This window comes from Adiantum capillus-veneris, chromosome 2 (genome assembly GCF_014529385.1).
Source record: "Adiantum capillus-veneris isolate H3 chromosome 2, ASM1452938v2, whole genome shotgun sequence".
Taxonomy (NCBI): Eukaryota; Viridiplantae; Streptophyta; class Polypodiopsida; order Polypodiales; family Pteridaceae; genus Adiantum; species Adiantum capillus-veneris.
The window spans coordinates 149805669-149829381 of record NC_140932.1 but is presented as its reverse complement, the minus strand read 5'-3'; the positions used below and the strand labels follow the sequence as shown (position 1 = coordinate 149829381).

Below are 23713 nucleotides of genomic sequence, written 5' to 3'. Positions count from 1 at the left end.
ATGCATGGTATGCATGTGAACAAGGCAATAGAACAACATGGCTTGAGCGATTGTGATCATGAATTTTTACACCACAAGCATTGCACACATCAATGAGAACAACACTATGTCCAAGAGCTGTTACTTGTGCAAGCAAGACTATGGTTTCAGGTAGCATTGGTTGACTAATCATGCCTGTCACAAACGTGACATAGAGACCAAAGGTTTCCTCACGGTCCAAGCATTTGGATAATTCTTCCTGTAGGCAAGAGACCTCTGTTATCAGACAATGTCAAACAGGTATAAAATCGGTATGAATGCTTGAAAATCGGTATAATGATGTTATCATACCGGTATGATTACATCCTACTGGTATGATGTTATCCCACCGGTATAATGTTATTATACTGGATAGTATAACATCATACCGGTAGGATAACATCCGGTAACATCATACCGGTACGATAACAGTATACCGGAAGCATAACATCAAACCGGTTGGATTTTATCATACCGGTTGGATCTAACCATACCGGTCGGATGTAACCATACCAGTAGGATGTTATCATACTGGTGGGATTATCTCCTAAATCCTACCGGTAAGATAACATCCTATCGGTAGGATGTAATCATACCGGTAGGGTATAATCCTACCGGTATTGTCATCTACCCTTACCGAATATGATATAATCCTACCGGTATGAAAAATCATACCGTATGATACTTTGCATGTATTATACTACAATCAGATGGAGTTAAAAGCATACCTGTGCCTGCTGTAGGGTGGCTTTTTCTTGGTCAAATTTTTCTTGGAGGCTGTCAAGCAAGCCTGTTGGTACATTGGCATCATCAGGGAAGTGCATTCGGATGGTGTCAAGGGCACCCTCGCAACGGTGCACATCAGCAACAGATTTGACCACTGGATCCTTAGCCTTATGACACTCGGCTGATACATTGTCATGAGATTTTCTTACCTCAACAAGAAGTTCTTGCAAGGAAGTGGATACTTCAACACTAAAGGCAGACTGAGTGGTCGCAAAAAGTCCACTTCCGACTGGTGTACTTCCGGATGGGGTATTTACTAAGAAGATGGCAGAACCACTTGGGGTACCTGTGGATACTTGGGAAGTCTCTAACTTCCATTGTTCTCTTTTCCTATCTAAGTGACCTTCATTGGTCACATTCTTCACCACCTCAGATGCAAACTCAGCCCACTTTACCGAACGTGTGCATACGAAATAAACATATCCGCATGCAAACTTGACTCCCAGCAGATAGTTTAGTGGTTTGGATTGGTACACCTGCTTGTAGAGCTGGTAGAGTGCCTTGTAGTGATCCGGCCTTGCTGTTTTTATCGGCACTTTTTTCTCCTTCACTGGAAGACACGTGAAAACTTTCATCCAATCGGATATGGGCACATCTACATCTGTCAACTTCCTAACATCTTTCCCCTCAAGACTTAACCCATATTCCCTGTGAAAATCCTCCTTTGTCGTGCAGAATGACTTTAATGGCACCTCCACATCCTTGGGGTGAACAAAGCGGCTGATTTTGGGAGGAGGCTGTAACTTCTGTCTCTGAAAGAAATAAATCCATACTCATTACTCAATGTATCCACACCTCAGTACTCTACTACACACAGGTCCGATGTACACAACACAGAGAGAGACAGAGAGAGGTGACATACCTTCGTGGGAGAATGTCGGGTCTTTGTGGGGGAGACCTGTCGGGCTGCATTCCTTGGGCTCTTTCTTAGGTTGCTATCCATAGCGAAGAATAAGCAGCGTGCACAGGGGGCTATAGAGAGAGCTGAGAAAGGTGAAGAAGGAGAAAGGCACAAAGATACAGAGAAGTCACAGTCATGAAAACATTCGACTGAACATTCGTTCTGCCGTGGGCTCCACACGTGTTTTTGAATCCTCCACATGATTTTTAAGATTTTGTATCCTCCACACAAATATTTAATTCAAACAATTCTTGCCCATAACACCAGTTTCATACCCCCTAAATTTTAAGCCTCCAAAAGAAACTTTCAACCGGTTAAAACCGGGCCACCTATTCATGCATCCATCCTAATAGCAATATCCATTGCTCGTCTTCAACAGTCAAATGAGTCCATCAGGAGAAACACCATACTCCGTTATGAGTGTCTTCTATTCCCCCTATTAGGAACTTCGGTTGCGTAGACAAAATGTTGGACATATCAAAATAGAGTGACATGGGTGACCCTTTGGGGTCGAGAACACTTCAGGAACAATATCCGTCTGGCGATGGTAAAGGAAGCCCTGAGCTTAGGGCCACAGTATTATTATGTGGAACATTTAATGAAACGTGGATTTTTCGAACGGTTATATTTGCTCTCGCAGTTTCTACCACATCCTTAGATATTTTTGTATCCCCATTTTGGTATACCCCTAAGAGGATATTTTAACTACTCACCCCAAACCAGGGAGTTTAGTGTAGTTTTAGCCAATCATATCTTACCTTTGGCTGAGAGTCCAAATATGTGTTATTATTGTGCAGCTGCTTGTGTGATCATGTAATGGACGGGCTAATTGAGATGTAAGCGTGAAGACAAAGGGTTTTTATTGAATCAAAGCCATGCTCTTTCTGTCCAATTGTGTAGTGAAGCATGAGAAAGGACTCATGCAATTTTGTGTGTGTGTGTGTGTGCGTGCGCGTGTGTGCATGTTTGTGCGTGTGTGTGTGTGTGTGTGTGTGTGTGTGAGAGAGAGAGAGAGAGAGAGAGAGAGAGAGAGAGAGGGTGTATGTAGAGAATACCGAAAAGGGGAGAGCTTGTTCATAGAGAAACCATGTAGCTCAAACCATGCTGCCACCTGTGCATACCAACTTGTTGTATCTCCCTATATTACCAAGTGCCGTGAGGACTCCAAAGCCAGCCGAGCATAATGATCTCGTGGCATCTCCCATAAGTTTTTTATGAATGCCACTGATCTTCCAAGAGCCCATCCACCACCAGAGGAGAGGCAACCAGCTATGCTCAGATGATCGTAAGGGGAACCGAGGCCTTAGCCTTTATCATTTTGGAGATCATGGAGATAAGTGGTCTCTCTCCATGTCTCGCCACCTGATGATCTATTGAGGGTCTCCATATCTACTCTCCATATAGCATAGTTGAGGCAACCAAAATATAAAAAAGGCATAGCTTGGTGTAAGGCTCTTGGAACTAAGCTAGGTAAGTTTTTGCCGTTCGTCGCACAAGGTACAGAAAGGTAATGTCTGTGAGTGATGATGCCCGTCTCTCTGCACTTCTCGTTCTGGGGCATCTTCCCAGAACCAGGTCTATCTAAAGTGTGGCTACGTGGGAAGGCTTGTACTGCTACATTATGTAGTGTCTTTGTTAAAACCTGTGTGAGCTCATAAAGAGGGCACCCTGGTTCCTCCACGTAGAGGCACAAGTATATCTCATCAATATAGACAGAGTATGTCTCCCTCGTAAATATATAGCGAGTGGGCTGGGTGCCTGTGATGGTGCAACTATACTGTAAGAGAACATAAGCGTAAAACTCACAATACATGGAATGAAACTAAGGATAGTATCCGAGCTCCATGGTGATGGGCAGAAACAAGTGAAACCGCTCGATTCAAGTGGTGCAAAATAGCATATAGCAATATATAAGATATTTGAGAATCCGTGGCCTCGATCTCACTCACATATAGCTGGCATGATCATCTATGCAAGCAATGTATGTCATCGGTTGTAGCTCCTCCCCGTACAACCACTATGACATACCCTCATCCCCTAAGCTTTGATCTCGTCTCCTGTCTATGGTGACTCCCAGCTATATCCACTAGCATGTGGTGAACTCTATTCAGGTGTCTGATGCATCTCCAAGTAAAACACAATGTCCCTCCCAATGAAATTGTTCAAAGGCTCCTACACCCAATCTCAGAGAGCCATTACACAGCAATGTTGAGTCGGGCCCCATAGGCATGGCGCCGTCATGTGGTACGCCTCTCCATAATCACAAGGTGGTCCTCTCTATAAAAAGCCACCTTCCCCTTCTCTCTTGCCGCCCTGATCTCTGGCATGAGCTGCATCACATGTGCTAGGTGTGGCAAGGTAAGATCGTCTCCTAATCCTGACACCTTTCTTCTTTAAGTTTCGCCTCCTTTTCAAGAACTCTTTCTTTGCTTCCATCGAAGGAAGCACAAAATTAGTACCCTTTCTTTCACTGAGGGGGTCGCATATCTGCCTTCTTTTCCCCAACCTCCATGCTTTGGTATGTGTGGGTGCCGGCACCCCTCATCATTGTCGTAAGCTCCTGAACTTCCTCATCCACATTATCACGGTCTTTAATACCTGATACCTGTACATGCATGGATCGTGTCCTCCTTCCTCCAACGTCATGTTAATGATAGTTGGGGTGGGCGTAGGCTCCTTGGTCCTCTCTTTCTTCGCCACTTCAATCCACTTTCGGCCTCCTCTCTTACCTTTTGCTTGAGGTTCGTTTTGACAGCTTCAACCCATATGTTCTTCACATTGCTTCTCCTTGGTCATCTCGTCTTCGATGGCTTCCTTGTCAATGAGTATCTCCCTCTCTTTTTGTTATAAAGGTAGCAATAGTGCCTTCACTATTTCTCTCTTGGAGACTTTCTCCTCCCCCCCCCTTCTCTCATGCTCGCAAAGAAAACTGTTTTCGCATTTCTCCATCCTTCCATGTCCTTCCTCCTAGCTTTCATTTCAAACCAATGTCAAAATGCCCTCGTCTGAGAGCGAGAATTTCACCTTGCTAGCCATTAACGATGGGCTGAAATTGACACCCAATTTTAGCCATCATCGTACGCATGTGTAATACTACTACTTGAGAGAGAGAGAGAGAGAGAGAGAGAGAGAGAATTTTAACATCGTAGGAAACTATCCCAAAAGACCTTAAGTATCTATCGGACGAGGAGAGTTGAACTCAAGACCTTTCAAGAGGGAAATGGCATAACCAATCTACCACACTGGGGGGGGAGGGGGGAGAGAGAGAGAGAGAGAATCTTGTCAGAGCATCAGCTCGCCATTGTGGGCAGAGAGAGAAGAGAGAGAGCTGTGTACAACCTTTAAAGAGAGCATCAACCCATCACGTTCGGCAACGCGAGAGAGAGAGAGAGAGAGAGAGAGAGAGAGAGTTGATTCGTCCCCAATGTAGTTGATTCAGGTGCAGACTTCCTAGGTCTTGCGGCCAACCCTTTTATGGGACTTCATAATTTATGCTGTCACGATGGTACAAGAAACTATTTGCACTAAATTACACCATTGAGGTGAAAAATTTGCATACATTTACACCATATCCAGATTCCAAACAACTCTCAATATATCAAAATAGCACTAAATGCGACAAGGTTGACAACATGAATAGAACAGAAAATACTGCCTTACATATACAGACCCATCACGTTCGAATGACAGGCCGTGTGAGACCCATACCGGACCCACTGCCCACATGTTTGAACACAGAAGCCTGCAAGCCTTCATCATGGCCTGCAAATCCTGTTCCTCCCTTTTCAAGAGTTACAACATGCTTCAACTTGCATGGCCTGCTGCATACAGTGCATGCATTATCTTTCAGCAAAAAATTATCCACACACTTTTTACAAAAGACGTGACCGCAAATCTTCAGAGCAGCAAGCGTAAGAGTGTTGGTAAATGTCGTATTGCAGCATGGACACATAAAATTGGGATCAAGAAAGTTTTCTCCACTTTCCTTGGATAGCTCAGTGAAACAGACAGGAAAAAGGTCTTTCAATTTCAACTTTTCCTTCCCTTCGGGGCATACCGTATCCGTACTAGGTGCATCGACACGTTCTGGAGCCTCTGGAGTTGCAGATGGCAGCCAAAATGCTTTCATTGTCCTCAGAGCTTCCTCTTCATATGACGTCACCCTCACACTGTTGGCACCATGGAAGCCACTGCCCTTGTCTGCCATTGCATTCTTTCCAGTGAATAAAGGATCTGCACCATTGTTCTGACGCTCAAAAGCCTCCAGCTCTTGCTCTTTCAATAAGGCCTGCCTTTCCAGCTCCTCTTCCTGGTCTTGCTTCTGTTGAGCAGCAAAACTGGCAATCTTCCTGCATTTCGCTCCCTGTGTTAGCATGCATCTCATATTCATAACAAAACTGACTACTTACAATCTTATTCACCATTAATTCAAAAAAGAAAAGTTGAAGCACATTCAATTACCTGATTACAACCTTAGCATCCGTGTGGGCCCCGGCCCCGCGGGGGGGGGGGGGGGGGGGGGGGGGGAGGGGGGTACGCCCCTGGAGCCTCCGACTGTCCCTCCTCAAGAGAGTTTTTTTCCCCAGGCCAGATTTCCAATTCCTGCCTTTATGGACTATGTTCGAATTAGTTCTTACATAAGTTTTCTGCCAACGTGGCTTCATTTATTACATAGCCTGTGGGCTGCCCATTGTATACACTTCTGTACTGCCCTGGGGGCAAGCCTATTTTGGGCATTGGCATCCTTAGGGGTTTCCTGTGATAGAAGCATCCCTGTTCTTGTGCGCGCGCGCACATAGAGAGAGAGAGAGAGAGAGAGAGTGTTCCATTATTGTCCTCGGAGGTCACATATGACCCATGGGACCAAAAAGGTGAACAAAGGTATCTCCTCTTGGTTGATATAATTGGTGGGGGGGCCTGAGGGTCTACAAGATAGATGATACATGGTGGTTTGATGAAGCAACCTTAGGGAAATAAAAGAGGGGTGAGGGGGAGGGGAACTAAGGGGCCTGGACGCTGTCGGGTGCTGCTTTCGTAGTCCGAAACTCCTGGACGATGGCCCGTGCGCCGAGGTAGACTGCCCACTTACCCCCTGCACAAGCCTCAGTAACCTGAGAGAGAGAGAGAGAGAGAGTGCAAAACTGAGGTTCAATTGTGCTCGGCAAAACCCAGTAAAACCCTCCTGTATAGACTGTTGTCGCACACGCCCACATCCCGTCTACTATCATTGTGACTGCAGCTAGCTGCCATCGCTACACCGACCGATGACCACATCATCCATCACCTACAACAGTGCCCTACATTGGCTGACAACAGATGCTGGATCACTCTGCTAGCATTGTTGAGGCCCATTTGGCCCAGCTGCCATACGCCAGTGCATAGTTTTTTTCGCACGCGTGTGGTTACCCAGCCGTACTCCCATACCGGTCCAAGTGCAGAAGTGTACGGAAAGTGATTCCGTAGGCCAACCAGCCAGTAAAAAATTTGGGGCAAAAAATTTCGCCTGCAGTTTTTTGGCCGCGCGAGTTGGGCTGCTGACTCTATGATGCAGGCATTGCAGGGAGCGTGAGATTTGGGCACATAAGCGAGCTGACAGCGAGATTTGTTCTTTTTCTACATGCCTTTGGGCCTTAGCCAATCAAATTTGTTTGGTTATGAGTCATTGATTGATTGATTATGGTCATTGGGCATTAGCCAATCAAATTTGTTTGGTTATGGTCATTGATTGATTCGTGTTCCGTGTGCAGATTGAGTAACAAGCTAGTCACTAAATTCTAATTTCTAAAGTTTCTATGGTTTTGTGTTTGTGTATAAAGTTTTGAAGATGGTGGTGTATGTAGGCTTTTAAGCATCCTATCACTATGTAGTAGGCTATCTGACGTGTGGAATTCCAGGTAGTCCAATCCGTACTTATTCCGTACCAGTGTGCGTCCGACGTGTGGTTGACGTATGGAAAAACTATGCGCCAGTGTTATGTCACATTTTCAATAGCCTATATTGGTTGGGGTGCACACACTATGTCCACAATGCGCACTCCTATTGTCCCCCACACTCATACTCAGATACAAAACCCTCCAGTGAGGGTAAAAAGTGCCCTAGCAACTACTGTAGGAGGGAGGAGGAGGGAGAGGGTATCCAGTGTCCACCAAAGCCTCCGAAAGATAAGTCATCTCCAAACTGCTCCAAAGAGGAAACCATCCAAGAAGGGATGGGCGTGACTAAGAATCCCTAGATAGCATCAAATGATGCATTGATGGAGAGGGTAAGTGCTCTAGCAACTACCGTAGGAGGGAGGAGGAGGGAGGAGGGTATCCACCAAAGCCTCCGAAAGATAGTCATCTCCAAACTGCTCCAAAGATGAAACCACCCGAGAAGGGATGAGCGTGACAGAGAATCCCTAGACAGCATCAAAAGATGCACTGAGGGGCAACCACTGCACAGAAGGTTGAAGAAGGGCAAGAAGAGGCTGAAGAGGATATAACCAAAACTATTGCCACGGAAGGAGCCCATCAAAGAGGAATAAGAAAAACCACCAGTGAACGCCATGAAAGGAATAGAGGAGAGCGCAAGTAGCCACCAGGTAGCTCCTAAACAGCACCACCACAAGAGGAAGCCAGCAAGTACCGCCGAAAGCCAGCAGAGCAAACAATAGCAAGGAGAAACAAACCACCAATGAAATGCCCTGAAGAAAATCAAGGAGACTGCAGTTCAACCACCCAGTAGCCACTAATAAGCACTACCGAAAGAGGGAGCCAGGAAAGTCGGCGTCGAAAGCCAACACCACCAGCACCAGCACAGCGAGGATGGCTGAACAGCACAAAAATGTAAAGGAGACCACCGGTCCAAAGGCAAGAGTGGAGGTTCTCATGTAGCCCAAACCCATCAAGCTACTGTCATTGGGAGGAATGCACCACATTGAGGAGCCCACTCAGCCACCCCCACCAAAAAGAAAACAAAAACTCGCACGCACGCACACCCACCGGATACGCGAGAGAGAGAGAGAGAGAGAGAGAGAGAGAGAGAGAGAGAGAGAGAGAGAGAGAGAGAGAGACCATATAGACAAACACATACAAACAAAAAACAACACCAAATGTTGACACACACATATTGAAATGAACACGCGACACTATCTCCCAACTACACGGATCACATATGGACACACGTCGGACAAACCACCCAACCATAGCCACCATCTAGCAGTTCCCCCATGTTGGGGCCAACGTCAAAGGATGTAGGCGTGCACCTATAAGACCGAGCGTCCCATACCACCCGGCGTCACCTCCACGAGGTGACCTCACGCACTCCTAGCCTGGTCGGCTAACCACTGGCACTCTGCCAGTGGGAGTCAATAACTACACATGAGGCCTTGGCCTCCCTTTACAAAAATGACTGGCCACACTAGTCGGGTTTACACTACGTCCGCATGGGCACTAAACACCTATCCCTACGGTGTCATAGACTAGATCCCCTCTCCTATTATCCAGACATAACATACTCAAGAACCATTGATGTCCTCATCAACAAAGTAAGGATACTCAAATTTCAAAGCTCTACCCGATTTCCAAGTACCAAACTTTTCAAATTGACCCTTCCATTTAATTAAATACTCATCATAAGCACTTCGACGCGAATGACAGATATGGTGATCTAAAACAACCTCTGGTTCTCGAGGAATATACTCAGTTTGGATATCTTCCCATACATTTTTCTACAATCTCACCTTTACCTAATTTTTCTTTAAGACAGCTAACATGAAACACTAAATATACACTGGCATCCAAAGGAAGAGTGTCACAAACTGATGACGTGGTAGTGCACACACACACACAAACGCATGCTGACGTGGCAGCCAGTACGGACGCCCGGATAATGCGCTGACAAAATGCTGACGTGGCAGTCCGGATTTTATGCTGGATTTTGCGATGATGACATGGCAGTCCGTACGCTGTACGGAATTGCGCAAATTACGCTACCTGGTTTTTATTAGCAGCTTTTGGGCATAATGCTTTTGGGTTGAAGCTTTTGAATTAGAGATTTTTGGGGCTCTGCTTTTGGGCATCCCTTGCATCAATAAATAAGTTGTCTGGGCCTCATTACTCAGAGCATATGGACGCAGAGTCTGAGAGTGAGCGCCTGCCTACTCTCTTGAACACAAATTAATATAAAAAGAAATATCGAAAGGGGCGCCAATCTTTGGGGCCAATACCTCTAGGCACAGAACTACGCCGGGTCGTGTCGTCTTTGTGAATTGTTTTGAAGTAAATCTCTGTTGTCTCGCGGTAGAATCTTGACTTGGGGTGTCCGAGTTTGTTACAGTGGCGTCAGAGCGCCGCCGATGTCTCTTCTACCGGGAAATCGGATCCTTTTCTCGCAACACTTATGGATTTCAACAAGAACCAATCGACTTCTTCTGTATCTACTAATGCGGGAGAAAATCAAGAAGAAGATTTTCATGATCAAACAGAGGAAAAGTGCAGGCCACCGCGACCTACTCGGTTCGAACGAGGTGGCATACTCAATTCGAGCTTGAAGAGATGGAACGTCAACAGCAGGTTGACGAGGCAACAAAGCAAATGATTAAAATTGCACATCCAGTGGTAGAAAGCCACGGAACCACCCATCAAACCGGCAATCAAGAAACCTCCTTCTCCGAGGATGTTTACAGAGCAAGAATTACAAGAGGTGGTTCAGACACCGATCAACCGGCTTTTGGACGCAAACAACAAATCCTTTTCTGTACATTACACAAAAAATAAGCACAAAGTAAGACTCAAGGTCGAAATGTGGAGGAATAACAAGACAAGCCAAAAAAATATGAGAGACCACAAAATGAGAGAAGATTATTTGTAAGGTACTCACATCCAGTACGATTATTGACACCAATGAAATGACACACATTTGAACCAGATCACACATCATAAAAATTTAACCTAAACACTACGATCATTCTGTAATATACTCACATTGGTAGGTCTAATACGGCAGCAATGCCACTAAAATTTAGTCATGGCCATCATATCCCATTTTGATATCTAGACACGGAACTCTATAACAGATTAACCTAGACCATTCCTTGACATGTCCACTCTCTCTCTCTCTCTCTCTCTCTCTCTCTCTCTCTCTCTCTCTCTCTCTCTCTCTCTCTCTCTCTGTGTGTGTGTGTGTGTGTGTGTGTGTACCTTTTGATGTCTTTCTTCTGCGCGAGCAGGCAGTGCAGGATGCATTCCTTGCAGAAAAGGTGGCCTTTGGGGCAGCACAGGGGGTCAATGAAGGGCTTGAGGCAGATGCAGCAGGCGTGGAAGGGCTTGATGGATTCCTTGCCAAGGCGCTGCCTTTGAGTGCCATATCCCAGCTTGCGTTTCTCATCGTACGTGAAGAAGGCGAGATCGTTGTTGTTCTTGGAGTGGCGCTGCGGCATCTTTCGTCACTGTGTTCTCTCTGCCCGTTCTGTCGCTCTCTCGCTCACTCTCTTTTTTTTTTTTTCCGAAACTCACAATAGTGAGTGAATTATATTAATCGACACAAAAAATTACAATGTCTTGTCATACTCGTGTTGAGCCATGATATCATCTAAGGAGCATAATTACATCGGGAGCGATCCCAACCAACTCGCCCCCTTATCCTTGATACAAAAGGTTCATTACCATGTTCTTCTAAGATCTTTTAAATACCAATAGCCAAGATTTTTCCCCATCCTAAGCATACCCTCTGCTGACAACAAGGCACAAGTAGTCCTAAACCAATCCTCCGAGTGTTGCTTGCACACGAGCGTCCAAATTAGCACTTTGCTTTCTTGTATAATTTCTCGCTCACTCTCTTATACCGAAGGTCGGTTTAAACTTTATGTGCAAACGCTCTTTTCAACCTTTCAAAGAAGGCACTCACCTTTAGTAGCATGCATCATAAGGCCCCTGTCACACACGTCCGAACGAACGTGGACGTGTGCGACTTTGAGTTGGCAGAGTTCCATTGGTTCAGCGTGCTGTCCGCCAAAGGAAAAATATAACCAGGGTTGCCCCCTCGTCCACAACAAAAAAGCGACGGACAACCAAACTACAATGCACGTGAATGCAACTGAGTGGATGCAAACCTCCACTATCTAGGTGCAGGTGCAGGCCGTTACAGCTGCGCTACTTTGATTCGACGTTGTTTTTGGAAAAATACACTAATACGTAAATTATCCGCGGCCCATGTGACACACATGGTGCCCAAATATGGCCTTTTCACCTTGTCCAGCCGCCCTTGTGTGACAGGGGCCTAAGATTCATGAACTCTCATCCCCTCGTGTTCCTCTTCCCCTTGGAGTTACACTAGACAAAGCCATTGCGCTTTGCCAAGTGCAAAAAACTCGGCCTCAAAGACCTTCACAACGAAGCCCACAGCATAAGCTAATCAGACCCATTGTTGCGAACTAGTCTTGCTTGGTGGGTGTTACATCTATAGAACATAACATGACATACACATATTGACATCAAGCATTTGGCACTGAAGTAAACAAGTACAAAGTGTGGTGGAAATTTTTTTAAAAAGAAGTGCATTTGTATTTATTAAACATATATGATGATTGATTACTTCTATAGCTGTCTGTAAAATGGTCCAATTTCATGGCTTTCTCTACAATTGTTTGAGCAGTGAGACCAAGGTGCTGCTCTTTGTCATACGTGTTCTAATAGATTTTGGAGTACAATTGGTTACTTGTTTAGTTGGTTGTGATTGTTGTTGCCTTACCTTTGTTGTGGAACACGAGCGGATGAGTAGAACCAATTGATAGACAACAACCATAGCTAAGCTTGGGGCTTAATGAGCATTGGGAAGAAGCAAGTTGTGTCCCATAGCACTCACTATACAATAGAGACGTACTAAAGGGGGTAATTGAATCGAGCAAAGGGTTGCAGCTTAATCATTCTGCTTAAACCCTACTTCTTAACCTACTTTGATAGTTGTTTGCATATTGCCATTCAGCCTAGTAATATTGACCATTTAGTCTCTAGACTGGGGACCCATCTTTGAGGCACTCATCTTGCTCTAAATCAAGTGTAGTCAATTTTCCCTTATTTCTTGTAGAACCTGAGAGAGAGAGAGAGAGAGAGAGAGAGAGTTATGGGTTGTCATAGTCGTAGAGAGCAAGGAGTCTTGGATGTTGCTCACAGAACGTGGTGCAAAACATATCTGAGGAGGAAAACGCTAGGATAAAGGGGTGTCCTCGCACTATAGAACGGTTATCCAGCGGAGAACGTTGGGCTGCAATATATAAGATGCATTGCCAAACAAGGACATATGAATGTAAATTGACATCAACCACCTAGGAATAAAATAAACATGTACAAAGTGCATTGAGTATTGCAATACATAAGTTGAATTTCCCAATCGTGAGAAAAGAAGTGCGTGTCTATTTGATATATAGATATGATGATGATCGAGATTGAGCATGTACTAGTGAGGAAAACATGTAGCTAAAATAAACTTAAAGTGTAATGGTAATTGATAATCATCTATTCCAGTCCCACTTACACTAATATAATTAACAAAATCAACCATTAATAGGCTACTTAAGGACCTCTTTTCTTAAGAAAGAAAAGAGAAACCTAATGCTCTAATAACAATGTAATGGAAATGGCCTATGAACTTTGAGAGTAGTGGAATTAGGAAATTAGGTGAAGCACTTTTGAGAGATTACTTTGTGAGCATAGAGGGTGAACTTAATTGATGGTAGCAACATAAACATGGTACTTAGTTAACTTTGCATGAACAATACTTTTGCAAGAGAGAGATTTTAGAGAACATGACAATAGTTAAGGACCGGATTCATATGGAGCCGGCCCCCCCTCCAATAGGTATTTGTATTATAGTTTCTCCCATCAAGAGAGACTTGGTACAATACAATCTTTGTGTCCCTTGTGACCTACGTGATGCAATGAAGATGGAAAGCTTCATGCATCACAAGCATAACATAAACTTGTAGAAAGTATTAACTATCACAAGCCTCGGTCCCAAGGCCTCAAATACCTTTGAAGGTGGAGAGAGCTAGCGGGTAATGAGGATAGGGAAGAGGAAGAAGAAACATTCCATAGGAGAAAGAAATAGTTCCTCACTTATCATTACTCTTCTTGCTAGCATATATAATAGAATAGTAATGGAGATGGAGAAGATGGCAAGCTTAAGCATTGAAGCATGACTCTTGGTTGGATTTGCATTCCATAGCCAAGAGTATTGGTGTAGGCTTTCACTCTCACAAGCTTGGAGAAGGAGGTAGTGTTCCTCAACTTTCACCAAGTGAGAATGTCCTTGCAAATGAGTGTGCGTGTGTGTGGAGTATATCCCTCTAGCACCCCCCTTCCTTGCTTTGGGCAAAATTTCTACATGCTACAAGCTCATTGGACCCCTCTCCCCTTAGCCAATCACATGCATCATGCAGTCAAGCACATGGGTAGTCTTTTCACAAGTGTCCTCCATACCCCTTAGAGAGAGAGAGCTTGAAAATATCTAGATATTTGTTAGATGGAAGTAGAAGCTCATTGGATCCCTCTTGATCCCAACCAATAGCATTCAAGCACACCATGTGGTTAAGCTTAGTGAGAGTCTGACATGTGTCCCATGTGCTCTTTTAGAATTGCCCTAACTTTGAGATTTTTATGCATAGGAAGTTTCTCAAGCAACTTTCTCATTAAGTGTGACAAGTACCTCAAGTACCTTAGTCATCAAGCACAGCCCTAGGTTGCCTAAGTTTAGGTCGGGTTCCCACCTCAAGCACAACCCTAGCTTGCCTAAGTTTAGGTCGGGTTCCCACCTCAAGCACAGCTCTAGCTTGCCTATGTTTAGGTCAAGTTCCCACCTCAAGCACAACCCTAGCTTGCTTAAGGTCAAAAGGACTTTTAACACTAACCATTGGAGGTCTTTAATGAAGCCAACCCTAAGTTCTTTTAAGCTTCATTAGTTAACTTTGCTCTTTGACAAACCATCTCTCAGTTGGGGCCCTTTATCATTGGCCCCGTGTTGAGATAGATCCGTAAGCACATGTCTATATTCTAACCCTTATTCCCGTTTATTATCCCATATTAAATGATCAGTTTAATATGAGAAAATCATTTGGGTTGGTTAGATATTAGATATTTAATGACATAAGAGCCATCTATTGCCACCTATTTTGGAATGGCTAAGAGCCATCGGTTTGTAATCCATCAGTGATTGCTTTCAAGATCGAACAATTCTATTCTGTTGAGTATCCCTCAATTCTAATGGACAAGCAAGAGTCTTGCCATTAGCCATTTTTTGGGTGTTATTTTAGCACTACACACTTTGCATGTGAAAATCAAGTTGAGTTTTTGAACGTCTTAAACTTATAAGGGCTTATCTCTACCAAGGTATATAGATGAAGCCAACATTTCTGACAACACAATGGTTCACAAAAACCCAAGATTATAAATTTTTGGGTCCGAAAAAGATCTAGTTGAGAATACGATTCCAACTTCAGTGGATCTTCTATTTTATCTATAGCACTAAGAGTGTCTATATGAGTCTAGTTTTGGGGTAAGACCCAGCTCGTGATTCCTAAATCAATTATTTAGTGTGATGGTCAATTCTTGGAATCTTCACACTTGCACTTTCAAGGAAAGAAGTCCATAAGTTGCCAAGGGCTCGTGGATACTTTCAACTTCTAAAGTTGAATTAAGATATTGTTGGCTGCTAGTTGAGAAGTTTCCATACAAAAGTCTAACCAAGCGGTTTGGCAATGTCGATTTTAACCGAGAGGTTTGGATTGCAACGACAACACCCAAGGTTACATGTGCAATATTACTTGCATTTTACTAATTTTCAAATTAGTGCTCCCAGGCCTTTGCAGGTAGGAAATTTAGGCCGGTGCCTTTGACTACAGGTAAATGAACACTATGTTCAACCTCCAGGTACACATATGATTTGTTTTTTTCCATTTTTGCATATGTTTTTCTTGACTTTTTCAAGTTGGATTAATAAGCTTCTATGTTTTCATCCATTTTTGCTCTTCAGCGAGATGACAAGGTCACATAAGAGCTAAGAAATTTGGGCTTTAGTGTCCACAATAAATTTCTGCATTCCGCAGTTATGGATCCACTTGTAAGGTTTGATTTGGCACATGTTGTCACATGGGATACAACATGGTCTAGGAACTCAAGGAGTTTGGTTTAGCCAGTGTGGAGCATGGATAATGAGGGTCTCTCTCACACATGTCGCATGTGTGCTTACAATTACCTCCACACCCAAGTACATCTTGTACTTGACGGATGTTTTTTTATAGACATCCTTACCTCAGACATATTCCACCTGTGGAGAATATGAGTTTTTGGGATAGACACTAGCACCACAACTTCAATTATGTGTCGCGATGATGTCCCTAGGTGCTGGTCAAATCTGTTTACTCGACCATTTTTAGCATGACGTATCAGGAGCAATTTCAGTGGCCAAAAATTGTCGAATACTTAGAATAACTTGTTAAGGTACAAGTGCTTCTAAACAAAATTATAGATGGTTGTTTATACATATAGCAAGACTATGAGTTATTAATGAAAAAGTTTCATTGTTTGTACCTAGAAGTGCCTTATGTTTCCCCTTCTATTATGGTTCAAACAGCATTTCAAAAAGGCTTGCAAATGATTGCAATATCAAGTATTTAGTTCCCCTTTAATTATGGTTCAAGCGACATTTTAACAATGCTTGCAAGTGATTGCAATAGAAAATATTTAGTTTCTTTTCAGAACTATTTACACTCCCCTTTGCATGTATGCTAGGAGCATCACATTCGCCTTAAGTATTGCCAAGGATGATCATGGATATACAAGTTCGGATCTGTTATTTGCTAAAGGCATGCACACTAGGTGTTATGGGCCCTAGTGTTTAGCAAAGGCTGATTTGGAGCGGCATGCATATTCATAGCATTAGTTGCTTATCAAGAATTTTGCAATCTATGTGCAGTATCTCTATGAAATTACTTTTGGTTCTACCAATCACCAATAGAGGTCATGGCTTAGTTTGGGTGCTTGTGATCTTTCAATTTAACCACAATGGTTATTTTGAACATTATTGATTCCTCAGCAATGTTGTACGATATTGTGATCCTCCTTTACTAGTCATCTGGAAAGACTATCTGTAAGCCGTGGGGAAAACACCTCAATACTACCCGTTATCCAAGGGGGTATGCAAATTACAAAGTGTAATCTTGTGCTAAAGGATATGCAAAGTGCGTACATTAGCACAAGCAATCCAATTTGTAAGCATTCATTGCTCTATTGTTAAATGCTCTACTTGGAGTTTGATTACCATAAGTTAAAGCATTTTTGCGACTAGGTATAGTCTCTTCATGTATAAGTCAGGTTCTCAACCTTGAACACTAGTTATGGTGGGTTTGTTTACTGATGAAATTTAAGAACAAGTCACAGACTTAAACTTGGCTAATGAGTTATGTCAGCAAGTTACTTTCATGGACAGTGAAAAGAGGTTCTTTTTTGGTTACCTCTTTGTTGTTATCACTCGTTTAGCATTCTCATGTGCGTTCTAAATGGAGTCTACACACTATGATTGGATAGGAGCCGGTAACACAAGATGGTTGCAAATGGACAACAATGTGCAAAATCAAGATGTTATTATTGATTTCATTGGACCTCCTCCTGAACCGTGTTTTGGTCAAACAAACTGCTGGATCCATGAAGGATGCCACTGTGGAAAACATTAGTGTATCATCACTCTTGTTTTCGAGGACAAAAACGCTTCTCCAAGGGGGGAGTAATGTCAGGCCTAAGGTAGGATGGGCCAAGGCCAAGGGTCAACTCTAGATACATACACATACTATACAGGGGCTATATGTAGCTAAGAGCCAGAGGGCCAGAGGGCCTATATATAGGGTGGTTGGGTGGTTATGAGCATGTCTATCTTCCCTAGGCCTTTCATGTAATATCCTTTTGCATAATTATTAGTTGCTAACTGTTTCTCCACCTGTCAGCTGCAATAAATAGATGATTATCAATTACCATTACATACCTCTCCATTGGAAAGCAAATGCCCTCAGTTGCAATGTCAAAAACAGTGATTAGAAATCTGTGTCAAAAATAGCACATAGTAAAAGAAAATATTAATGAAACTAAACATCATTGCTTATGCCAGACGTCATCCACATAGAAACTCAAAGGATGCCTTTGCGGAGTCACTTATGGAGATGCATGAGGAAAAGAGTGATCAAATGTCAGATTGGGGATGAAAGGAGTCACATTTGAACATAGCATCACAATAGCAACATAGGATGTAAGAGACCTATGCTTATAGCTAGATGAACACCGCAACCGCTCAAGGAAGCTTCCTTCCAGCCCCCTTGTTGCATGCAGTTTCATGTCATGTTTTTGCCGTGGCAATATGGATGGCCTCAAGAGAGTCGCCATAAGAGCCTATCAGAAAATAAGATCTAAATTGGAACTCAAAGCCTAACTACTATAATACAGAGGTAGACATTGGCCAGTTTCACCTGCCAAAAGAAAAACAAGCCTAGGAATTTGAAGCAGGCGACGTCCTTGCAAGGCCTCAGGCACAGTAGCAACGAGAGACAACACTGTTGACGCATGGATCACATTATTGTATGTAGTGCCTGCAAGAGAGGCTTTGATAAATGCAGCCAAGGCATCATCATCAACATCAACGTCTAGGTTGATAGGCTAGTTGGAAGAGAGTAAGCCGAAAGCAGTGAGCTGGGGAGAGAGAGGGAGAAATGAAATGAAACGTTATATTAAACGCCTTCAAAGGTGAAAATTACATCTAAGATCGAAATGATACAATCTTGTTGGATGTGATACAATGTCTAGGTACAAAACAAAATGAAGCAAAGTAAAAAATAAAAACTAAAACTCTGAGAACATCAGACTAAAATCGTCATCATCATTCCCCTTACTGTCATGTTGACCACGCCCAAAAATTCTCAACAACGCAAAGCTCCATATCTGAGGCAACCACTGCTGATGAGGCTAGCGATGATGACGACGTCAATGACAACGATGCTTACTCCTCTGACTGCATGCTGCAAGCGGATGTCACTGCTAATGTAGCATTTGTAGGCTTGTACTTCGCTTCATCAATGGAGCACTCATGATCAATTCTACTAACAATGAGAGCTGCCCGAGCTCGCTTATTTGTGAGATAGGCTTCTTTGCAAGATGGATCGAAATGGGAGGCCTTCCAAGGTCGTCTAACCCTTCTTGCACTGGTGATTTTCCATAGCACGAGAGAGATGGAGAGATCAACGGGTGTGTGTGTGTGTGTGTATGAGAGAGAGAGAGAGAGAGAGAGAGAGAGAGAGAGAGAGAGAGAGAGAGAGAGAGAGAGAGAGAACGTGCACGCACACCTCCTAAAGTGGAGTGCTATGTCGGCACGACGAGAGAGGAGGGAGGGGAGGAGAGAAGAAAGACGCAGACACTAGGTGCAATCTCTCCCCGTGCAAGAGTGACCATTTTCCTTTTGCACGTATTTATTTATAGATTTCTTGAATGGTCAAATTGAGTAAAAACTGGCCGGCAGGTCATAAATGACCAAAGCTCATAAGGAGCACTTGAATAATCAAATATACATAAATTGTAATATCCTTTTGCATAATCCATTAGTTGCTAACGCTTTTTCCACCTGTCAACTGCAATGGATCTATTATCGGTTTTGTTGAGCCCACTATGTGTGATATGGTGCACACCTCGGGAGCTTTGGTCTTAATAATGGAGCCCTTTTTAGACTTGCCTACGGCTTTACTATTATTGAGCCATAAGAAGTCCGAAAGGAGCTATCCCTTGGAAACTTTGCTATGTTAGACTCACTCCACTACTCTCTATAATTAACCAATTCGAGCCGTGGGTGTAGACTTAAGTGCCTATTTTCAAAGGCTAAGAGGAGTAGCAACTAAGGTTTTGAATTGCCAAAGCATACACTAAGTAAACACATAAGTTCAATTAACATGGCTGACAATAATCAAGAGAGGAGAATGAACATTGATAACTTTGATTTTGCACATGAAGGTGCCAATGATTCCATGTTTGTTAATTATCTTGTCACTAGGTTGCAACAAGCTAAAGATAGACTTTGCTGAGCAAAAACAACAATTCTGTGCGAGATTAACCGAAGAGATGGCCGAGTATGTCAACTCTCAGTGGCCTGACTCTATCAACGAAGTAATCCACCATACCATGGTTTCTTCACACATCAATTTTCAACAAGGGGTTAGACGGAATGTCAAACCCATGGAAAAAAAAGACAAAAGTGATGCAAAGGGAAAAATTAATGCCCAAAATTTTTCCCATGGCCATTCCAACTACAATCGGTCCAAGGAGAAAGGAGTTTACAAAGGTAAAAATAAACTCTCTCCTGAAGATCTTGAAACTTTTCACAAGGATCACAAATGTTTTAAGTGTGGGGAGCAAGGACATGGCTATTGTTCTTGCCCCAAAAGAAATGCTCGCAATGAGACTTCTAGAGCTTCCACTATCGAAGCTCCAAAAGAGGATACTCATTGCAAAGGATCACCTCTCTCCTATGCTTAGGGAAAGGTAAGGGAGCTTTCATCATGTTTGACCTTGGTTCTGCTCTCAACTTCATATCAATGGAGTTGGCCACCAAGTTGGGAATTCAAGCTTTTGAGATGGGAGATGCTGTAATGGCCGATGCCGCTTTCAAGGGACAACAAGCCTCCGTTACTCCCTTGATTGGGAAGTTGAGGCTTCATGTCCAAAGCTATGTCACCAAAGAAGACTTCTTCATCTCTCCTCTCCAACATGAGGATGTTATCCTAGGGATACCATGGTTCAACCGCATGGCTGCCAACATGAAGTTCCCTGAAAGGAGAATCTACTTCACCTACAGGGAAAAGAATATGTATATAGATGCTAATGAGTCTCGTCATACTATACCACTTGTAAATCCTCTCGCCCTTGATAAATCAATGAAAAGCTCAGTTTCTGCGTACATGATTTTTGTCAAAGAATCCCTAAAAGGTCCTAATGTTTCATCAAAGGTGAATGGTAGGAATCAAGAAGAGTTAGACTTGTCTAAATTTCTAAAAGGATTCCAAGATGTGTTCATTGATGATATCTCTATGGACTTACCTCCGAAACGAGGGGATGATGACCATCGAATTGAGCTCCTATCAGGAAGCTCACCGCCTAACAAACCTCCTTATCTAGTTTCACAAGCTCAACAAGAGGAGATCATGAGGCAAGTACAAGAATTGGTAGACAAAGGAATGGTGAGGCCTAGATCCTCTCCCTTTTGCTCTCTAGTCCTTTTAGTGCAAAAGAAAAATGGTACATACTACATGTGTGTGGACTATCGCACACTAAACCATATCACTATCAAAAAAATATTTCCTGTACCCCGGGTAGAAGATCTATTTGATAAGCTACAAGGCTCTACCTACTTCAGTAGGATTGACCTTAAAAGTGGCTACCCTCAAATAAGGATAGTGAATGAAGATATCCTAAAGACCGCGTTTCGTACAACGTTTGGCCTTTATGAATATCTAGTCATGCCTTTTGGCTTGACTAATGCACCAGCTACATTCAATCGATTAATGGAGAAAATTTTTAGACCCTACCGCAAATTCACTGGAGTGTTCTTTGATGATATCATCATCTACTCCAATTCCTTGGAGGAACACAAGCAACATCTCCAAGTGATTTTTCAAGCATTAAGGGAGAATAAGTTTTTTCTCAATCAAAAGAAAAACGAATTTTTCCTTCAAGAGATTCAATACTTAGGTCATATTATCTCTCGAGATGGTATCCGTATGGATCCATCAAAGTTGGAGGTAATAAAAGCATGGCCTAATCCAAGGAATCTACATGAGCTAAGAAGCTTTATTGGTGTGTGTGCATACTATAGACGCTTCATAGCAAAATTCTCTCAAATAGTAGGACCATTACATGACTTAACAAAGAAAAATGTTAAGTATTCATGGACTGCTAAGGAGAAAAATGCTTTTGACAAGCTCAAAGAGAAGCTTATCTCCCAACAAGTCCTTATGCTTCCTGATCTCTCAAAGCCATTTCAGGTCCAATATGATGCTTGTGGTGATTGCCTTGGAGCAGTCTTGCTTCAAGAAGGGCTCAACACGGATGAACGGGTCTTAGGCATTTATGAGAAAGAGCTGCTAGCTGTTCTACATGCCCTAGACACATGGAAGCACTATCTATTGGGGACTCCATTCATCTTACGAACAGACCATCAAAGTCTCATGTACTTCATGACGCAAACAAAGCTTTCCCACAAACAAATGAGGGGGGAAAATTTTCTTTCACAATTTAATTTCCACATTGCTCACATTGCTGGTAAGCACAATCAAGTGGCTGATGCACTTTCACGACGACCAAAAGTTAATGTTGTGTCAATAGCAACTCACAATTATCTATCTTCTATGATAGATGAGTATGCTACTGACCCTGACTTTAAAGACATAATGTCAGCCCTTGCTTTGGGGAAGAAAGAGGTATCATTCACCTTGCAGGATGGTTATCTTCTCCATGGCAATAGGGTATGTGAGAAAGTCATGTATGAATCCCATGCTCCTCCCTATGCGGGGCATAGAGGCATTCAACCTACTCTTCGAGGAGTAGAGACGTACTTTTATTGGCCTACCATGAAAGTGGACATACAAGAGTATGTTTCAAAATGTGTAGTATGCCAAAATACCAAGTATGATAGAGGGAAGCAACCTGGATTACTCCAACCATTGCCAATTCCTAATTCACCATGGGAGAGTATATCCATGGATTTTATCTTTGGATTACCAAAACTTATCCATGGGAATACGGGAATATGGACAATATCCGATAGGTTTAGCAAGCAAGCACACTTTATCCCTGTCAAGAAGACTATTAAGGTACACTAAATGGCAACTCTCTTCATATCACAGATTTTCAAACACCATGGATTGCCAACATCCATCATGGCAGATAGAGATCCTAGAATGACCAGTAATTTTTGGAAAGGTCTCTTCGAAAATCTAGGTACAAGATTGAATTTCTCTTCAGCCTATCACCCACAAACGGATGGCCAAAGTGAGATAGCCAATCTTAAGATTCTTGATCTACTAAAGACCTATGTTACAAAAGTAGATCAACGCTCACAACGGAAAAAGTACTTACCTCTTGTAGAGTATGCGTATAATAATACTATCCATACTTCTAAGAGGCAAGATCTTTGCTGGGCCGATGAGTATAGCTGTGACCTGCAAACATCTTTTCAAAAGATTAAGGAGGCTATATCCATCTCCCAACTAAGGGAAAAAGCTGCTGCTGACAAGCATAGAAGGGCCTTAACGTTCAAAGAAAATGATTGGGTCTTAATTAAGTATCCAAAGGCTCCATTGAGGCAAACGACATGCAAAAATACTATGGGCCATCAAAAGTATTATGCTAAACTAGCACAAGGATACTATGGTCCTTTTCAAATTTTGAATCCAATCAATGAGGTAGTTTATCAACTCAAGCTACCTAACCATTGGCTCATACACAATGCTTTTCATGTGAGCCTACTCAAGCCCTACAAAGGAGAGCCTCCAAATGAACCAATTATTGAAGACCCTCCCGAAATCGAAGATCAAGAAGAGGTACTACAACCCGAAGCTATCCTTCGGCATGAAGACAAGGTTCTACGCCATGGTAAGATTATCCGACGGTATCTTATTAAGTTCAAACATTATCCTTTTGAAGATCAAGAAGAGGTACTACAACCCGAAGCTATCCTTCGGCATGAAGACAAGGTTCTACGCCATGGTAAGATTATCCGACGGTATCTTATTAAGTTCAAACATTATCCTTTTGAAGATGCTAGATGGATGCAAAGAATCCAACTTAAGGATAGTATGAACCTTGTCAATGCTTACAATGCTACATTAGAGTAACCAAATGTACATGTTTCTTTTAAATGATCAATGTTTTTGTCTTATAAAACTAATTCTCTCTTTATTGTGCACAAATTTAAGTAGTATGCATACTAAGAATCATGTTTGGGATGACG

General features: G+C 42.9%; 1 protein-coding gene across 1 annotated transcript; it reads right to left on the bottom strand.

Moving 5' to 3' along the window:
- Positions 1-5291: 5291 nt before the first annotated feature.
- LOC147463843 (E3 ubiquitin-protein ligase CSU1-like) lies at positions 5292-11194 on the bottom strand. The gene is made up of 2 exons (XM_086491592.1): positions 10885-11194; positions 5292-6054 (listed from the first exon to the last, which is right to left on the bottom strand). Exons 1-2 carry the CDS (start codon positions 11121-11123, stop codon positions 5379-5381), a joined length of 915 nt encoding a protein of 304 aa, XP_086347718.1. The 5' UTR covers positions 11124-11194; the 3' UTR covers positions 5292-5378.
- Between the last annotated feature and the right edge of the window lie 12519 nt (positions 11195-23713).

Coding starts and splice junctions, on each gene's coding strand:
- LOC147463843 (XM_086491592.1), bottom strand. CDS start 11,123: ATGCCGCAGCGCCACTCCAAGAACAACAACGATCTCGCCTTCTTCACG. Junction 6,055..10,884: donor CAGAAGAAAGACATCAAAAG/GTACACACACAC, acceptor AGCGAAATGCAG/GAAGATTGCCAGTTTTGCTG.